This window comes from Phaenicophaeus curvirostris, chromosome 8 (genome assembly GCF_032191515.1).
Source record: "Phaenicophaeus curvirostris isolate KB17595 chromosome 8, BPBGC_Pcur_1.0, whole genome shotgun sequence".
NCBI lineage: Eukaryota > Metazoa > Chordata > Aves > Cuculiformes > Cuculidae > Phaenicophaeus > Phaenicophaeus curvirostris.
In genome coordinates, this window is record NC_091399.1 from 3836703 (window position 1) to 3853831 (window position 17129).

At 39.7% G+C, this 17129-nt stretch overlaps 1 protein-coding gene across 1 annotated transcript; it reads left to right on the forward strand.

The window, feature by feature from the left end:
• The first annotated feature begins 9199 nt into the window (after nt 1–9199).
• On the forward strand, nt 9200–15543 carry HCCS (holocytochrome c synthase). The gene is made up of 6 exons (XM_069862140.1): nt 9200–9391; nt 10108–10256; nt 10856–11004; nt 12128–12247; nt 13040–13126; nt 13376–15543. The coding sequence occupies exons 1-6, from the start codon at nt 9277–9279 to the stop codon at nt 13572–13574; spliced, it is 819 nt and encodes a 272-aa protein (XP_069718241.1). The 5' UTR covers nt 9200–9276; the 3' UTR covers nt 13575–15543.
• The last annotated feature ends 1586 nt before the right edge of the window (nt 15544–17129 follow it).

Genomic DNA, 17129 nt, shown 5'->3' on the forward strand with positions numbered 1-17129 from the left:
TTTGAGAGCTGTATTTGTGTGTAGTTTGGTTTTGTTCTACTTGCTTTAAACCATATCTGAATTGGGAGTGATTAACTTCTGTTTTTTTCTGGGTTTTTCTTTGGTGTGGGTTTTGGGTTGTTTTTGGGGTTTGGGTTTTTTTCATTACTTATTTGTTATACCTTCTGGTAAGATGTGCTAAAAGTACCCATTTTCACATCCCAGTCACTTACCTGGTGTAGGATAGTTAGTTTTGCTCCTGTCCCGTTCCCTCTGACACAGCGGGGTGACGTGGGCTCTCCCTTCTGCTGTCAGAGGTGGGAGTGCCCAGTGCTGTGCTCCCAAGTGAGGGACGCAGTGTTCCTGTCTTCCAGGCATTGGAGCTCTGTAAGGTCCCATGAGGGCTGCGTAAGCTGCAATGAGTTTGGTTCCCCAGTTAAAATGATGATGTTGGGCTATCTTGATGCTCTCCTCTGTAGCCCTTGTTCAGCTGTTCCACTGGGCAGGCATTTTTCCATAACCATTTTCCAATCCTTGTAAAAGGAGGTATCAAGGACTGTTGAGCATCTGTTTTTTTGTTTCTGCGCTTATTAGTACTTCACAAGCCTGCAGACAAAAGAAGTGTTTATTCCTTGGGAAAGTTAGCAGTTAATCTGTTTAGCAGTATGATTTGAGTGAGGGCAGTCTTTTATTTGGATACTGGTAAATCCATAGTCTTTGTGAGCTTACCCTGTGCCCTGCTATGCTGAAAGAAACAGACCCCCTTTTATACTAATTTGCAGAACCTGGATCTTTACAAATAATGGTTTTGGTGCACCTAATGCAAAATCTAGGCTATGTACAAAGACTTTATGTTTGTATCACCTTTATCATTTAAAGGTGTAAATGAAATACTTTTTTCTCAAGTATTTTAAGTCACTCAATCAGGGAATCCTTTTGTAATAGCTGGTTCCTTTCCAAAAAAAAAAAATCTAGTAAATTGAAACATTTTGGAAAATATGTTTAAAAGAAGTCTGGTTTTGTTATTTGGGAAGTAGGATAAAAAACTGATAAGGGACATGATTTGGAGCCACACTTAAGGTGATAATTCATGAAAACTTTTTGAAATTCATCCCTTCTTAATAATCATTAATATTTCGGTATTTTAATTTTTTTGTTTTCAGCAGACAGCATTAATTAAAAAGTTTTGTTTCTTCTAGATAGGCTTGTGTCAGATGGGGGGGCAGATGAAGCTATAATAAAATTCAGTTAAAATTAGATAGAAAAAAACTCAGACCCTGCATAACACACATTGGGCAACAATCCAGAAAGGAAGGACAGTGGGATAATTACTTTAAAACATGTAATATTTTTGATTGTTGTACAAAATTCATGTAATTAAAACTATTTTGCAATACAATAGGTTTCAATTTTTAATTGTTATTTTTATGTATTGCAGTTATGTCCTGATGCATCTACTGTGTGTCAGAAGACAACTTTCTGATAAAAAAAAAATCGTGTAGTCGGCAAGGACTGTAGTAAACAGTCTGCAAAGTTGTGATGTACTGAATACATTAGGGTACTTTTTACCTGCTACTAAAAGTTTATGATACAGCAGATTAGATAGCTGCAACACACATTTTTCAATTGCACTTTATTTTAATAAGTGTGGTGATATATTGCTGAAATTTAATGTTGCAAGCTTGTGTCTTTTTTTATGCAAAAAAATAAATGCATGATAAGTAGCAGCATAATAAATGCTAACTTCAGAATTTAACATTATCTTATTAATGGCTTAAAACTTCTGGTTTTAACAGATGCATTGTCTAGTGTAAAAGCAGACTCTTGGTATGTCACCAAGTGTCTTTGCCGTGGACATATCGAATTGAAGGAGTTAATCTTGCAAATGGTCAAATATCTTGTTTTTCTTTTCTTTTACATTCTTCAGTACCAGGTGACATAAAATTAGTGTTATGATTATGGGAGAGTCTATTTGTACCTGTAAGGCTGTATGTAGGAATGCAAGTTTCCCTTTTTTATGGCTTTAGTTTTTCATCAAAAGATAAGTAGATACCACTTTGAGAACTACTACAGGGACATGGTAGGTAAAGTTTTGCTTTTATAATTGATTTGTGGGTATAGCACTTGCAGAGAGGAAATGTACTTCAAATACTCATTTTGTCAGTGAGCTTTCCAGTACATTTCAATGAATTCAAGAGCCTTACACTACAGAGATGCTTTATGGGTTATCTGTGTGTGTTCTTCAGTGGTAAGAATTGCATCTCTGAAGCCTACTCTACCTCTATAAATCCATGCTATCTTGAGTGAGCTCAGTAATTTAATAACTTAATTGCTTAAAAATAGAAACTATTGAATAATGAAAAATATCATATACACAGGAAAATTAGGGGAGCTGACTTTATACAGAGAATTCTTAACCATTCCAAATTTTGTATTAAAATTTATTAAAAACTAATTTAATTACAGTGTCTGGAAGATAATTACTTCCATCTTTATGTAGAAAATTATGGGAGAGTATTACTCATACTGCAGAACTAATGCTAACCTAAGAGTAAAAGCTTACACAAGGGAGCAAATACATTCAAGCAGATTTGAAGAGGAGAGGTGGAGGAGACTTTGAGAACAGAACACAAGTATAGAGATCCAGATGTCTTCCTACTGCTGTGGTTGGGACAACAGCAGACTGATATGTAGCAGAAAGGTTTAGGTATTTCTTCCCATGGATTTGTTTGTGTTTAAGGGTATGTACATATAAGCTTTCCATAAAAGATCATTTAATAGAGAGGTTTGCAAAATTGTTTTGTGATGCTTCTGCTGAGCCATTCAGAGGAAAATAAAAGGCTGCTTGACAGTTACTCCAGTTTAGGATCTGGTGCAGTGTTGGCTGCTGGTGAAAGCCACCAATAAAGCAAAGAGAAAGGCGCTAGAATTTTCAGATGAAAAAATCCAAGTGCAGAAGACTTTGAAAAATATGGGCAGCCCTCTCATATTTTTATTAGCCTAATGTACATCATCATTATCTTGCTACAAAGAACTTCACAAGGAAGGATTTGTTCCCGGTGGAGTGTCTTTGTCTACAGAATATATTGACATCTGGAAAAAGAACGGTACTTCATTGCTGAGATCCTGACAGCAGTCATATGGAAACAGTGATCAATATTTATGAACTCGAACATTCATCCAAACCTGGGTAAAATCTCTTTGTTGGACAGGTAAAGGTGCTAGTATTTTCTGAAAGCAACTTGGAAGGGTTTTTTTTTTTTTCGATACAGAAGATGAAAGGTGTGCTGCTTGGGCTGTTTAGAGACCTGGGATTAAGCATTAAGTCATACTTTTAGGTGGTAACACTTAGTAAGGTTTCTTATCCATTACAAATCTCTACTAGCTACCTCCTTTGCTATTCTTACTCTATTTATAATAACCAAGCACTTTATAGTTCAGTAAAGAATGGAAGGTAGCTATGAAGAATAAATTGTATTGTTTGGTATAAGAATTATTTTGGCAAAATTTCTTCTGAGATCAGTTTCATTGTGTGATGTCCTGCACTGAAGAGGCATCTGATTATAATGATGTATATAAATTTTTAATCTAGTTGTAATGTAAAGGAAATGTCTTTAAGAGAGTGAATTATGAAGAGTTCAGCATGCCTTGGTATCAACCATATAATGATTCAGTGTGCTATTTATAACTTCCTACTTACTGAAATTGAAAATACAGAAATAAAGAAAATATTCTGTAGTGTATCTTCATTTTTAATCTATGTGTGGGATGTCAAACATTGTCTTGCGGACAGGACATGCTTTTATGAGCCTATAAATATGTAAGTATATGAGAATCTGCACCCAAGTGGAGCATGTTGCATGTAAATTTTACTCTAAGTTTTTAAATTTTGGTATTTTTAAAAATTTGCTGGGTTTGAAAGCAAAATTTAAATATTAATACTAAGCTGTAATACAGAACATAGCATTTTGAATGCAATGCAGGATATATTTGGTTTGTTTATTGTAACCCTATTCCAGTCACAAGAGAAATCCATCATATGATAGGGGGAAAGGAGGAAAAGGGCTAATCATGAGCTCGGCTATATAATTTGCACACTTAATATGCACATATCCAAATATCCCGGGTTTGTTTCTAGCATGCATATACCAGTGTTTTCTTTAATCTTGACAGATACCTATACATGTAGAACAATTTAACATGTAAGCACAGCTAACCTGATATAAAACTGAATTACAAAAACTCTTGGGAACAAATGAGTCAGAAGTTAGGCATAAGTAACAGAACCTGTAATTCAAAAATATTTCTATAATCTTCTGTCTCAAAAAAAGACTTGATAAATGTGTGTAACTTATGTGCAGAGCAAGGACAGAAACTGTAAATTCCGCTAGACTCATTTCTGGTAAATCTTGACAATCTAGTTTGCAGTAAATACTAATACCGTCACAAAATGTCAGGATCACATTATTAAATTTGTATAGTAATGTGGTCTGATTGTAGCAGCAATCCTTATCATGGCGCAAGGACTTAAAAATGCAATATAACAGATTGGTGATAAAAGTAATCAGTCATAATAAGGCGAATGATTAAGTACTATGGGTTTAAATTTACTACTACTTATAAAAAATCTTAATTATTTGTTTGCATTTCAGTGATACTGTAAAGCATTTCTGTATTTTGTTTGACCAGTTTAAAGCTTGCATAAAATGATACTGGCTGATTATTTTTTTTCCCTTTGATATATGCAATAATGTCAAGAAGCAATAAATTGCATGTTGTATGCAAGGTCTTGGTACTTCATAATAAAGGAAAGGAACAGTTTCTTATTTTGTGATTTTTTTTCTTTCTTAATATGGTAATAGCTTATGTACCTATAATGAATGCATCATGAAAGAAGTGTTTACTTTGGGTTCAGTTCAGAAATAACTGGCTTACTTGGAATCTTGAGATTTTGTGCTGTATCTTCTTTATTTAAAAAAGGCAGGGAGGAAGTTCTGAGGTCTGAGCCACACTGTGGTGCAGGTGGCTGGACTTTTAAAGGGTGAAATTCTATGCAGGACATCACTGGGGCCTGGAACATAACTTAAACTAAAAATTTTGTTGTATATTGAGGAAAACCTTCTATTTATATTGTATAATAGAATTATATTGCATTGTATTGTAATACCACATTTCAGGGCACAAACTGGACAGTTGTCTGAAGGCTGTAGGGATAAAGAGCTACTGTTATCATCATATTATAAATGTGATCCAGTACACAGTCCCTCACTGAATACTAAAATGAGCAAGTAAGGTCCTTAATATGGCAGTTCCTAGATTCTATGTGTGCAGTGAATGTATGGCTGGGAAGCATGAAATGGGTAGTAAAACTTGGAAGTTTATGAGCGTTCTTGGAGGCAGTTGCTCCTCTCTTAGACCCTAACCATTGGCTTCCAAGCACAGGAGTTGCTCATGTTTCTTTGAATTTTCTTATGTATTTTGTGACACTGAAATTACTAGAATACACAAAGCATTCCAATGGGTTTTACTTTTGTCCCCTCATCTTTTAAGGGGTATTTTGTTCCCTTTTTAAATTATATTCTTAGGGTACTAATTTTACACTGTTAGCATGGAAAACTGCTCATTAACTAATCAGTCTGTCTGGAAGTGACTGGGAATGTCTGGAAGCTTTATTTGGGGTCAGATGCTATATAGGTCAGATTTCCAACTGCTTGAGAAAGGACAACGGGGGTTTGGTGGGCAGCTTCAAGCTGCTGCTGGCCAGCTTTTAACACTGAATTGGGGAAAGGAAGGACTAAGACTGGGAAAAAGGGATGTCTTTCAGAGAACCATTTTTAACCTGACAAATTCAACAAATCTTGCCTGAAGTGTAAGAAACATACCTCTTTCTAAGATGCAGGGTACTGAAAGTATTTTGTATATCTACTTCTTTGTCATGTTTTGGTGCAGTCACTCTTCACTTCCTTCCCTGCTCCCCCGCCACTCCCCTTCCCTGTTTATTTTTTTTATTACTCTGTGTTCTTTTGTTTTCTGTCCTTGTATTGGTGTGATAATTCTACATCAGTTTTTTTTTCTTATTTAACTTTAACAATGGATATCTGTTTAACAGTGGACTTCTGTTGTGAGTATCTTCTTATTTTGCTCTTCTTATTAGCTTTTCTGGAGTTCAAGCGTAACATACCTAAGTGTAGAATGTGTGCTTTGTGAGATTGTGACGTTGGTGTTCTTTGTAATTCTTTACATTGAGGAAAAAGTATTTGCTACTTGGCTTATCTTATAAAAGGTGAAAACTATTATCTATGCAAGGTCTAATAAATAGTGCAATTGTTGCTTCTGGTGGAGCATGATCGTGGAAAGCAGGGAGACAGCATACTGACATCAGCAACATAAAGCACTTTGAGAGGAGGGTGTAAAGAAAATTCCTGGTTTGAAAATATCAGAGAGAAAATGTGTTTCACCCTATAGTTGTTCTGCCACTGACTTGAAATATTTGGAAGCAGAGATGTCAGTTGGTCTACAGGAGGCTCTTGTTATTTAACTGCATTGTCAGGTGCAGCAAGTGAAGACTGAAATGCTTGTATCCTACGTAGTGCTGCTTACACAGCTATTACTGGGAATGCAGTCTTAGGAGTATTCACCAAAGCCGAACATGCCTAAAACATGGGCAGTGAGAGACTTAATTACTGACACAGTGCCAGTTTCCTCGCTCCAAACTCTCAATAGTGTGCTAATAATTCCTGCATTCAGAAAGGGTACAATTTCCTCTTAAGTAATTAAGACTATGAAAGAGCAAAAAAGAGTGAAAGGATGGATATTTGATATTGCTTCATATTTGTATTTTTATTTCGCGTTCACACTGAATGGCTAATAAGGGAGGTCCTGTTTTGAAACATGTTCCTAAAAGCACTCCATTTTTTTAAAATTCAGATAGTTACATCATTTGAAATAGTGCCTGTTAGAACTGCTTCAGTGTGGTTTAGAATTTGTATTTAATAATCCTTCTGATCTTTTCCAAAAGAAGTGGGAATCATTTGTTTCTTTCTTGGTGTTTCTTTCTTGGGTGGAAAACTGGTTGGCTGGCCGGGCCCAGAGAGTGGTGGGAAACGGTGTGAAATCCAGCTGGAGGTCAGTGACAAGTGGGGTTCCCCAGGGCTCAGTGCTGGGTCCAGCCCTGTTCAATGTCTTTATCAATGACCTGGATAAAGGCATCGAGGGCACCCTTAGCAAGTTTGCGGACGACACTAAGCTGGGTGGAAGTGTCGATCTCCTGGAGGGTAGGGAGGCTCTGCAAAGGGATGTGAACAGGCTGGACCGCTGGGCAGAGTCCAGTGGGATGAGGTTTAACAAGGCCAAATGCCGGGTCCTGCTCTTGGGGCACAACAACCCTGTGCAGTGCTACAGACTAGGAGAAGTCTGTCTAGAAAGCTGCCTGGAGGAGAGGGACCTGGGGGTGTTGGTTGACAGCCGACTGGACATGAGCCAGCAGTGTGCCCAGGTGGCCAAGAAAGCTAATGGCATCTTGGCTTGTATCAGAAACGTGACCAGCAGGTCCAGGGAAGTTATTCTCCCCCTGTACTCGGCACTGGTGAGGCCGCTCCTCGAATCCTGTGTTCAGTTCTGGGCCCCTCACCACAAGAAGGATGTTGAGGCTCTGGAGCGAGTCCAGAGAAGAGCAACAAAGCTGGTGAGGGGGCTGGAGAGCAGGTCTTACGAGGAACGGCTGAGAGAGCTGGGGTTGTTTAGCCTGGAGAAGAGGCTGAGGGGAGACCTCATTGCTCTCTCCAACTACCTGAAAGGAGGTTGTAGAGAGGAGGTTGCTGGCCTCTTCTTCCAAGTGACAGGGGACAGGACGAGAGGGAATGGCCTCAAGCTGCATCAGGGGAGGTCCAGACTGGATAGGATTTTTTTTAACACTTACACAGCCATTTGCAGCACTGAGGGCTGCAACCTCGCGCCCGCCTCGCGAGAGCGCGGCCGCCCCCCGCCCCGCCCCGCGCCTGCGCGCGCCGCCGGCGGCGCGCGCAGGCGCGGGGCGGGGCGGGGGGCGGCCGCGCTCTCGCGAGGCGGGCGCGTGGCGCGGGCCAAGGTGAGGACAGTGCGGGGCGCGGCGGGAGGGCGCGGAGTCCAGGTTGACCTTGTCGGGGCCGCTGCGGGCTCGGGGCGCGGATGCCAGGTCGCTGAGAAGCTCGATAAGAGCCGGCAGCGTGCGCTCGCAGCCCAGAAGGCCAACCGTGCCCTGGGCTGCATCGAAAGAAGCGTGGCCGGCAGGGCGAGGGGGGGGATTCTGCCTCTCTGTTCCTCTCTCGTGAGACTTCACCTAGAGTATTGTGTCAAGCTCTGGAATCGCAACATAATAAGGATATGGAGCTGTTGGAACGGGTCCAGAGGAGGGTTACAAAGATGATCAGAGGGCTGGAGCACCTCCCATACAGGACAGGCTGAGAGAGTTGGGGTTGTTCAGCCTGGAGAACAGAAGGCTCTGAGGAGACTTTCTAGCGACCTTCTTGTACCTGAAAGGAGCCAACAGGAAAGCTGGAGAGCCTTATTCATAAAGGCTCGTAGTGGTAGGACTGGGGGCAATGGGTATAAACTGGAGAGGGACAGATTTAGACTAGACATCAGGAAGAATTTCTTCACAATGAGAGAGGTGAGGCACTGGCACGGGTTGCCCAGGGAAGCTGTGGCTGCCCCATCCCTGAGGTGTTCCAGGCCCAGTTGGATGGGCCTTGGGCAACCTGGTCTGGTGGGAGGTGTCCCTGTCCACGGCAGGGGAGTTAGAACCAGATGATCTTTAAGGACCCTTCCAACCCTGACTATGATTCTATGCCTGTGCAGGGCTGCCGGGGCCTCTGCACTATTGGGGCACAGAGCTGATGTGGGTGTGGGGCCACTGCGGTCTTGAGGCGCAGAGCTCCCTGAGTGTAGATGCTTGTGTGGGGCTGCTGGGGCTGCTGCGCTCTCACAGTGCAGGGCTGACGAGGCTGCAGCCTCGGGGTGCAGGATGCGGGACTATGGGGCTGCTGGTGCTATTTTGGGGTGCAAGGCTCAGGCCACTGCAGTCTTGGGGTGTGCCAGTCAGTGCAGGTGCCGCTCACAGGGAGCCCCTCACTGTTTGTCCCGCGCAATCGGTGCTGTCAGCACAGCTAGGTTTCATTTTGGCTGGATGTTTGTTACTTGTGCTGATATTGAATTCACTTTTTAAATTCCTGATGTAGCAGTGCATCTGTACTTGGTGTTATGGATATTTGCCTTTTTGCCTTAGAAACTTGATCAGAAAAAATCTGCTGTGCGGGAGTCATGGGTTTGTCTGCGTCCTCCCCGGCTGCTGCGGCGCAGTCGCCAGATGTGTCGAAGCAACATCAGTTGTCATCTCCACCTTCAGAATGTCCTATGCATCAGGAAAAAATGAGTGGTAATTAGTCTTGAAAGTAAAATAAACCCTTTACTTGGAAAACAGATCAAAAATTACTTGGGGGTGGGGGAGGTGGAAAGAAGAAAAATGGTTCTGTAAATAAAAGCTTGAGTTTTTTCTTTAGCAGGAATAGCTCTCAAGTAACTCTTCATGACAGAGGATCAGTTGTTCACCAGAGCAGCATGCATGCTGCTTCGTCTGTAGAGAGAGTAGGTACTTCCTGTAGAAGCTGGAGGTTGCTCTGGTTATCCCATTTCACAGGGTTCCTGCAGATCTATTCCCGTGGAGTGGTGCACCCACAAAGGGTCAGGGAGCTGCAAAAGATGGTAACTGGGAGCAGGTGGTTGTTGCTGGAAAAGGGCAGCAGAATGGTTGAATAAGTTGAATGCCTGGAGAAAGAGACGTGAGCTCTGTTGTTGACGCACTCAACACGTGTTGGATTAACATTGCTGTGGAAATCTTAAGTACAGACAGTTGAGTATAGGCATGGGGTGGGGAATGAACATTTAGGGACTTCATGAGAGGCTTAGATCTTACCATGGTGGGTCCTAAAATGCAGGAAAGCAAACAGGTAAAACCATTGCAAAGTTCAGAAGAAAAACCAAATACCAGTTTGCATTTACCTGGGCATTCAATGACCTGTTTCCCATTTCCTGCCATGTCTTAGAGTTTTCATTTTGTGAAAAAATATGTACTGCTTTTTTCCTGTATTTCAGGGTGTCCAATGCATATGAAGACCCCTGATCGTAGAACTGAGAACACAGATGATGTTCCTGCTCATCAAGAAAGAGCATATGAATTTGTGGCATGTCCAGTGAAGTCTGGTGCATCTCAAATGAAAGATGACCTAGATCCTAGCAATATGGTAATTGTTGACGGTATATGGTAATTTCAGATGTTTTCTCCAATCTTATTTCTTCTGAAATACTATCTCCAAAACGTAAATGGTGATACTGGAAACTAGCAGATAAGATTGTTATTTTAATTTTTAACACTGCTTTTTCTCATTTTGAGTGCAAATTTTTTATAAAACTAAGTTACATCTTGCTTAACATTCTTTTCTTCAAATTTACTTTTTTTGATGAAGGGGGATTTTCTAGTTTTCACCTTTTGCTGTCTGTTTGTATTTGTTAATGACATGAATGGGTTTTATGCTGCGCTAGTGGGTTTTATGTTCTGTGTAGCAGCAGTATGGCTAAGTTCTGATTCGGGTCTCTCCAGGATTTCCTCTGATTTAGAAAAAGTACTGCTCTTTTGGAGATTGAAGTTCAGGCAAAAGGTTTCCTTTAGTCTTCAGATGACAAACTTGTGTAAGGAGTTCTACTGCAAAAGAAAATTTTGGTGAACTTAAATAAAAGCTGAATGTCTTGACTTTTGCTGATTGATTAAGCTTTTATTTTTCTTAAACACTGTAACATAAAAAAAGCATACTTTAATTTGTTGTTGATTTTCCTTGTTTTCTAGATGCCTCCTCCTAATCAGCAGCCATCTCCAGGTCAACCATTTCCATTGTCAACTGCTAGAGAAGAATCTTCCATTCCTAGAGCACATTCTGACAAGAAATGGGTCTACCCTTCAGAGCAAATGTTCTGGAATGCTATGCTGAGGAAAGGGTAAATACACTGTGAATTTTCAGATGGAGTTTGGGAGCATGAAATTCATGAATTAATACCATTAGTTGTTATTTCTTGATATTATTTAAGCGTTTGTGGACTCTAAGCAGCAAATAACCAACTCTTTGAAAAATTGCTGGTTCTATAAACTACTTTATTTTGAAAGATGAGAGCTAGTCTCAAAGGTGACATCTCCTCAAGTGATCAGTAAGATGGTAGGGAATGTTAGGCAACTGCCATTAGCTGAGAAAACTTAACAGTCAGTGCACAAGCATAGACAAACTTTGCGTGATTGGCACCTTTCAAACTTGATTGGCTTCATGTTCATCCTATAAACTGATAGTAAAAGTTCTGCAATTTTGAGAACATCTAATTTGCCTTTGCAGAATTGCTAAAAATATGCAGATTGTTTGACAAGTGAATGTTTTCAGTCTTCACGGAAACCCAGCTTAGGCAAGATCTGACTGAATGATAAATGTCTCCTGTGGCCCAAAAAGCCTTCTGTGCTCTTTCCTCATTCTTTTATTTGTTTGTTATTCTCAAACAGATAATTTTAAAGGCAGTTACTATTAAAACAATAGTAGTTCTTTTTTTACACATCAGTGTCTTTCTTAAGAGTATATGTCATAAGAAGTCTGTATTGAACACAAGGTTTGATTCTGTAAACACTTAAATATGTTGAGTGTTCTGCTTCTTGAAAGGGAAGCGCATGTGTAGTCACAGTGCGGAGTCAGAGAGTTGAAAGGCATTTCTAAAGGCCTGCAGAATGTCTGGAATACAGGAATTCTGTGCGTTAGGAATCCAGGTGGGATTTTTCCTCAGTGTTGTTATGAATATTGTGGATGTGCTTATGTTTGCACACTGATAATTTTCCAATCCAGTTAAGCTGTTAATTTATTTGACTACAATTTGTGGTTCTATGATAATTTGATGACTACACTTCTACACAGAAAATGAAGTGGTTCTCAAGATGCTTAAGCAGATGAGGCAGAAGTTTCCATACTTGCTTTGGGTCTTTGCATAATATAAATCTCTTGGTTCAAAAGCCCATCAGATAAACAAAGGAGGGTGGAATAGTTATGCTGTAATGCTTGTAAACTGTTTTTAAGCTCTTATTTTTTAGGTGGAGGTGGAAAGATGATGACATAACAGGTGAAGACATGACCAACATTATTAAGATACACAACCAAAATAATGAGCAAGCTTGGAAGGAGATTTTGAAATGGGAAGCACTTCATGCTGGGTATGTACATATGAATTGAAAAGCAAATACTTTGGTTTAGTTCTGGCTTTTGAAATTCTTTGAAAATAGAATGTCTCTAATTTTCACAGAAGTTTTCTGGCACTGCTTTGTCTCGAGTTAGGTTCGTGTAGGAGCCTGCATTTTGATTAATATGGAGGAAGATTATCCAGAAGAGCTTAACTAGAACTGAATAATTATTATGTTGATAAAACAGATGAGCGTTTTGGTGGTGTGTGTATAATGAGGACTTGGAGAAATTAACTTCTTATTGTGTCTGTTTGGTAATTATTGATATGAAATCTGTAAATTATGAAAAAGATGGAAAATGTAAACTTGATTAAAAGTGACTGGTGTAAAACAAACTGTCACTTTTTAGGTCAGTATAGTCCCTGACAGACCAGTTAAGCATTCTCTATGTAGAAATAGTTCTCTGAAATTCCATGGTCTTTGTCACACAGTAGTTTGGATTATAGTTTTCTGTTCATTAATCTGTTAAATATGGGGATTAGATTTGCTGAGAACTACTCAGCTGATAAGTTAGAACAATGGTATGGAGCATATCAAAGGTAGTATCATACTACAGTAAATGCTGTCAGGAACTAGGGAAGTTCTCAAACTTTTTTTTTTTTAAAAAAAATCTGGTTTAGATCACTTGTAATTAATTTTTTACTGTTGCTCTTTTTCCTATTAGTTTTACGTCTTATTAAAATAAATTACTGTAGTGGTTTAAACACTGAAAATAAGACTGTTTTGAAAGGTTAAGACTATATCCTTTTTTAATTGTGTGCACAGGGAATGTCCGTGTGGACCAGCACTGATGCGATTTGGAGGCAAAGCAAAGGAGTATTCACCAAGGGCCAGAATACGTTCATGGATGGGGTATGTAGGCAGGAAATGTCTTCCAGTGAGGTGGGCAGGGAGACATATCAGGAAGCGTGGTGTAGAATTTATTTTAAGGTGCTTCTGAACTGGAATTGCAAGTTATAATCACCAGAAGATAGCAGTACTAGTGGGGGTCTTATGTCAGTGCCTGAATAAATAAATCTTCTTAAATAGGACTTCCACTTCCTCTCTTAGGTTCATAATACACATTGAAATATCTGCATGGTCTGTTACCTGTCTTTCCAGATACGAACTTCCCTTTGACAGACATGATTGGATAGTTGACCGATGTGGAAAAGAAGTGCGGTATGTTATTGATTACTATGATGGTGGAGCAGTAGATAAGAACTACCAGTTCACTATTCTGGATGTTCGCCCTGCATTTGACTCTCTCTCAGCTGTGTGGGACAGAATGAAGGTAGCTTGGTGGAGGTGGACTTCGTAACTGCTCCTGTGGGGTGTAGTCAGAAAGTAAACCACTTTCCTCCTAAACTAAGGATAAGTGAGTACTAGGACTTGAAATAGAAGTTGAAGTTGACTGCACTTCTCCTTATTTTCATCATCACCACTGTTCTGGGGGGGGGCAGGGGGAAGGGAGGATGGGGAAATCTGTTGTTAAATACACTGATGCTTTATGGCGTTTTGAATTAAATAATAAAGTTATAGTAGCAAAAATATATATCTTAATTTTCTTAAGTGTTGGGAAATCTTACTTTGTCACGGATTCTGCATAAGGTTGCTGCCTTTTCACCTCATAACTCCAGTGCTGCACCAAATACATTGGGCTTCTGACTGACTGGAGTCTTGAGTATTACTTAAATAGTGAAAACTGGAAATTTCATAGACTATTTCATGTAGTTACAGAATTTGAATACTTAGATGCTGAGTGAAGGGTAAAAGACATGGAGTGCTTCAAACTGCTTGTTTTATTAACTATATAAAGCCATGTATTTGTTTTCACATGGGCACTTTACCTGTTCAAAGACATGCTTCCTCAGAAAACTGCAGTCAAGTCTGTTCTATTAAGGGAAGTATAGTGTGATATGAGTATTACTAAAGGTGTGTTAAGTTGAAAAGGAGAATATACTCATGCCTTCATCTGCAGTTTATCTTTGAACAGAAGATCATCTGTTAGAAGCAGGAAATGAGTATCAATTATTTTTAAAACAGCATTTCTAAAGGGAGATAAAATTGATATTTAATGGCTATTTATTTGAGTATTTAAAAGGTTTGTTTTCTGATGTAAGAAGACTAGTATTTTAGTATTTTCATGTCTTTAACCTGTGTGTCATAATGCATTTAGGACAGAATTAAGCCTTATTTAAAGAAACTCACGTACTACATCTGTATTTTGCGTTTTGGCTTCACCAACTATACCATGGTGTGGTTTTTTTATACAATATGAAATTGCACAGGGGTGTATGACTACACAGTTGTACACATTTCTGCATAGTGATTATAGTGAGAGGTATTACAGACGTGTATATAACTTGGCTGAAAGGGCATCAAAAGTGCCAAGAAATAGGGTTGTTTTGAGTGTTTTTAAATTATGCATGTTAATGCTGGGTTGCTTAAAGATTTGATTAATGTTTGTACTTAGTAAGGGAAATAATTTTTTTTTCAAATCATCTGCTGTAATAGCTTTGAATTTGCGTGGGTTGGTATGTTTCAGGTGCCACACGCCCATAAATTTAAATTATTCCTCCCTTTCAGTGTATATTAGTTGTGAGAATGAGTTCTCCATGCAGAACACTTGGATGTGGAAGAACTAGGAGAGTATCACATTGTAGCAACTGGGAACCAGCTGTACATTCATTTTCTGAAAACAGTTATTTTTAACTGACATTGGAAGTTGTTTGTTTGTTTTGGTTTTTTTTCCTGAGGGGAAAGTGCCTCAAAATTTCAGTCAAATAACTTCACATTTAGGAAAAAATTATTCAGGTAAGCTTCCATTCTTTAAGCTGCCAATGGAGATGAGTGGTTCCCACTTCATAGGCATGTCTGATAATGAAAGAGCTGCTCCTCTCTGTTCTAACAGTAACAACTGAGGCTTACTGCTTTTTGGGGTTTTTTTGTGTTTGGTTGGCTTACATATACATTTAGTAACTCAATACTTGCAGAGTTCTGTCTTTCTCACAACTAAATATGGAAAAGGAACATCAGTGTAGGAAGTGCTTCAGAAGTTTCAAAGGAAGGGGTTTGATTTGTTGATTTTGGAAGTGTGATGTTGAGTGCATTATGGAAACATGAATTGCTGCTACATCTGGTGAGAGGTGTCAGATGCCACTTCATGCATTTACTGTCTTGTATTCCACCTCACATAGATTCAAAATTGTTCTTTTTTGTGCTGTTAATGACATGTGCTACTTTGTCATCAAACAAAAAGGCGAATCAAATAAATATACTTTTCTTAACTTTGGTATTTTGTGATCATATTTGCAGCTGTAAGAATTATTAAGATGAGCTCTTGCATGTGTCATGTGAGATTATAGTCTGTTACAACTAATGACACCTTTGACTGTTGTCATAATTTAGCCCTCAGCGGCAGCTAAACGGTACGCAGCTGCTCTCTCACTCCTGCCCTCCTGGTGGGATGGAGGGGAGAAATGGGGGAAAAAAAGAAACTAATGGTTTGAGATAAAAATAGCTTTAATAGAACTGTAAAAGAAGAGAGACTAATAATAATTATGAAAGGATATATTAAAATGCAGCAGCTTATGGCCCAATGATTAGCCTGTCCTGAGCAGCAGTTTCAGCAAGTGCAGTGATAGCAATGAGTTTTTCACCATAAGAAGTGCAGTGATAGCAATGAATTTTCACCATAAGAAGGATGTTGAGGCTCTGGAGCGAGTCCAGAGAAGAGCAACAAAGCTGGTGAAAGGGCTGGAGAACAGGCCTTATGAGGAGCGGCTGAGAGAGCTGGGGTTGTTTAGCCTGGAGAAGAGGAGGCTGAGGGGAGACCTCATTGCTCTCTCCAACTACCTGAAAGGACGTTGTAGAGAGGAGGGTGCTGGCCTCTTCTCCCAAGTGACAGGGGACAGGACAAGAGGGAATGGCCTCAAGCTCCGCCAGGGGAGGTTTAGGCTAGACGTTAGGAAAAAATTCTTTACAGAAAGGGTCATTGGGCACTGGCAGAGGCTGCCCATGGAGGTGGTTGAGTCACCTTCCCTGGAGGTGTTTAAGGCACGAGTGGATGAGGTGCTGAGGGATATGGTTTAGTGTTTGATGGGAACGGTTGGACTCGATGATCCGGTGGGTCTCTTCCAACCTGGTTATTCTGTGATTCTGTGATTCTGTGATTGTGAGTGCAGAGATCACGACAAGCACAGCGGTAGCCGTGAATGCAGTCACTGCAGCCAGTGTGGAACATGGATTGCCTGCCTGCTCCTCAGCCAAATTCCTGTTTTTATACTGAGCGTGATATTATGGTAAGAATATTCTGTTGGCCAGTTTGGGTTATCTGTCCTGGCTCTGCACCTACCTGTATTCTGGCAAAACATAGGAAACTGAAAACTGCTCTCTCTTCTAGATTTAAGTTACTTTCCACATGATGTTAGCAGTTTACTGTTTCTCAGAAAATGAGTGTCAAGAGTGATTAGAATTCCACTGTAAACTTGAAAAACAGTGATTTAAATTGACATTTTCTACGCTTTGGGAAGATATTTTAATTGTAGAACTTGTTTAGGCTAGATTAAAGGTTGTGTGTGTATATATACATACATAAATACATTTATATCTTGTTTTTGTAAGTATAGAAAGGTATGGAGAATTCACGAAGCTCAAAAAATTGAGGAAGAATGCTGATCAGGCCCTTTGGGGAATTCTGCAGCAGCATTAGATTCCCATTTCCAGTCAGGGTGAAACAGAAGTTTGGAACCCAGCATCTTAAACCAGGTTAACCTTGTGCAACTATGAAAAGGAAAAGGTGGACACTCAGTAAAAGAGGAACACTTCTTAGCTCAGTTATGTATTTAGGTATCTAAAAGTTCACCTATGTTCT

Excerpts from the sequence above, each read along its gene's own strand:
- HCCS (XM_069862140.1), top strand. The coding sequence starts at position 9,277 with ATGGGTTTGTCTGCGTCCTCCCCGGCTGCTGCGGCGCAGTCGCCAGAT. Across the intron at positions 9,392-10,107 it reads GCATCAGGAAAAAATGAGTG|GGTGTCCAATGCATATGAAG; the intron begins GTAATTAGTCTT and ends CCTGTATTTCAG. Across the intron at positions 10,257-10,855 it reads ACCTAGATCCTAGCAATATG|ATGCCTCCTCCTAATCAGCA; the intron begins GTAATTGTTGAC and ends CTTGTTTTCTAG.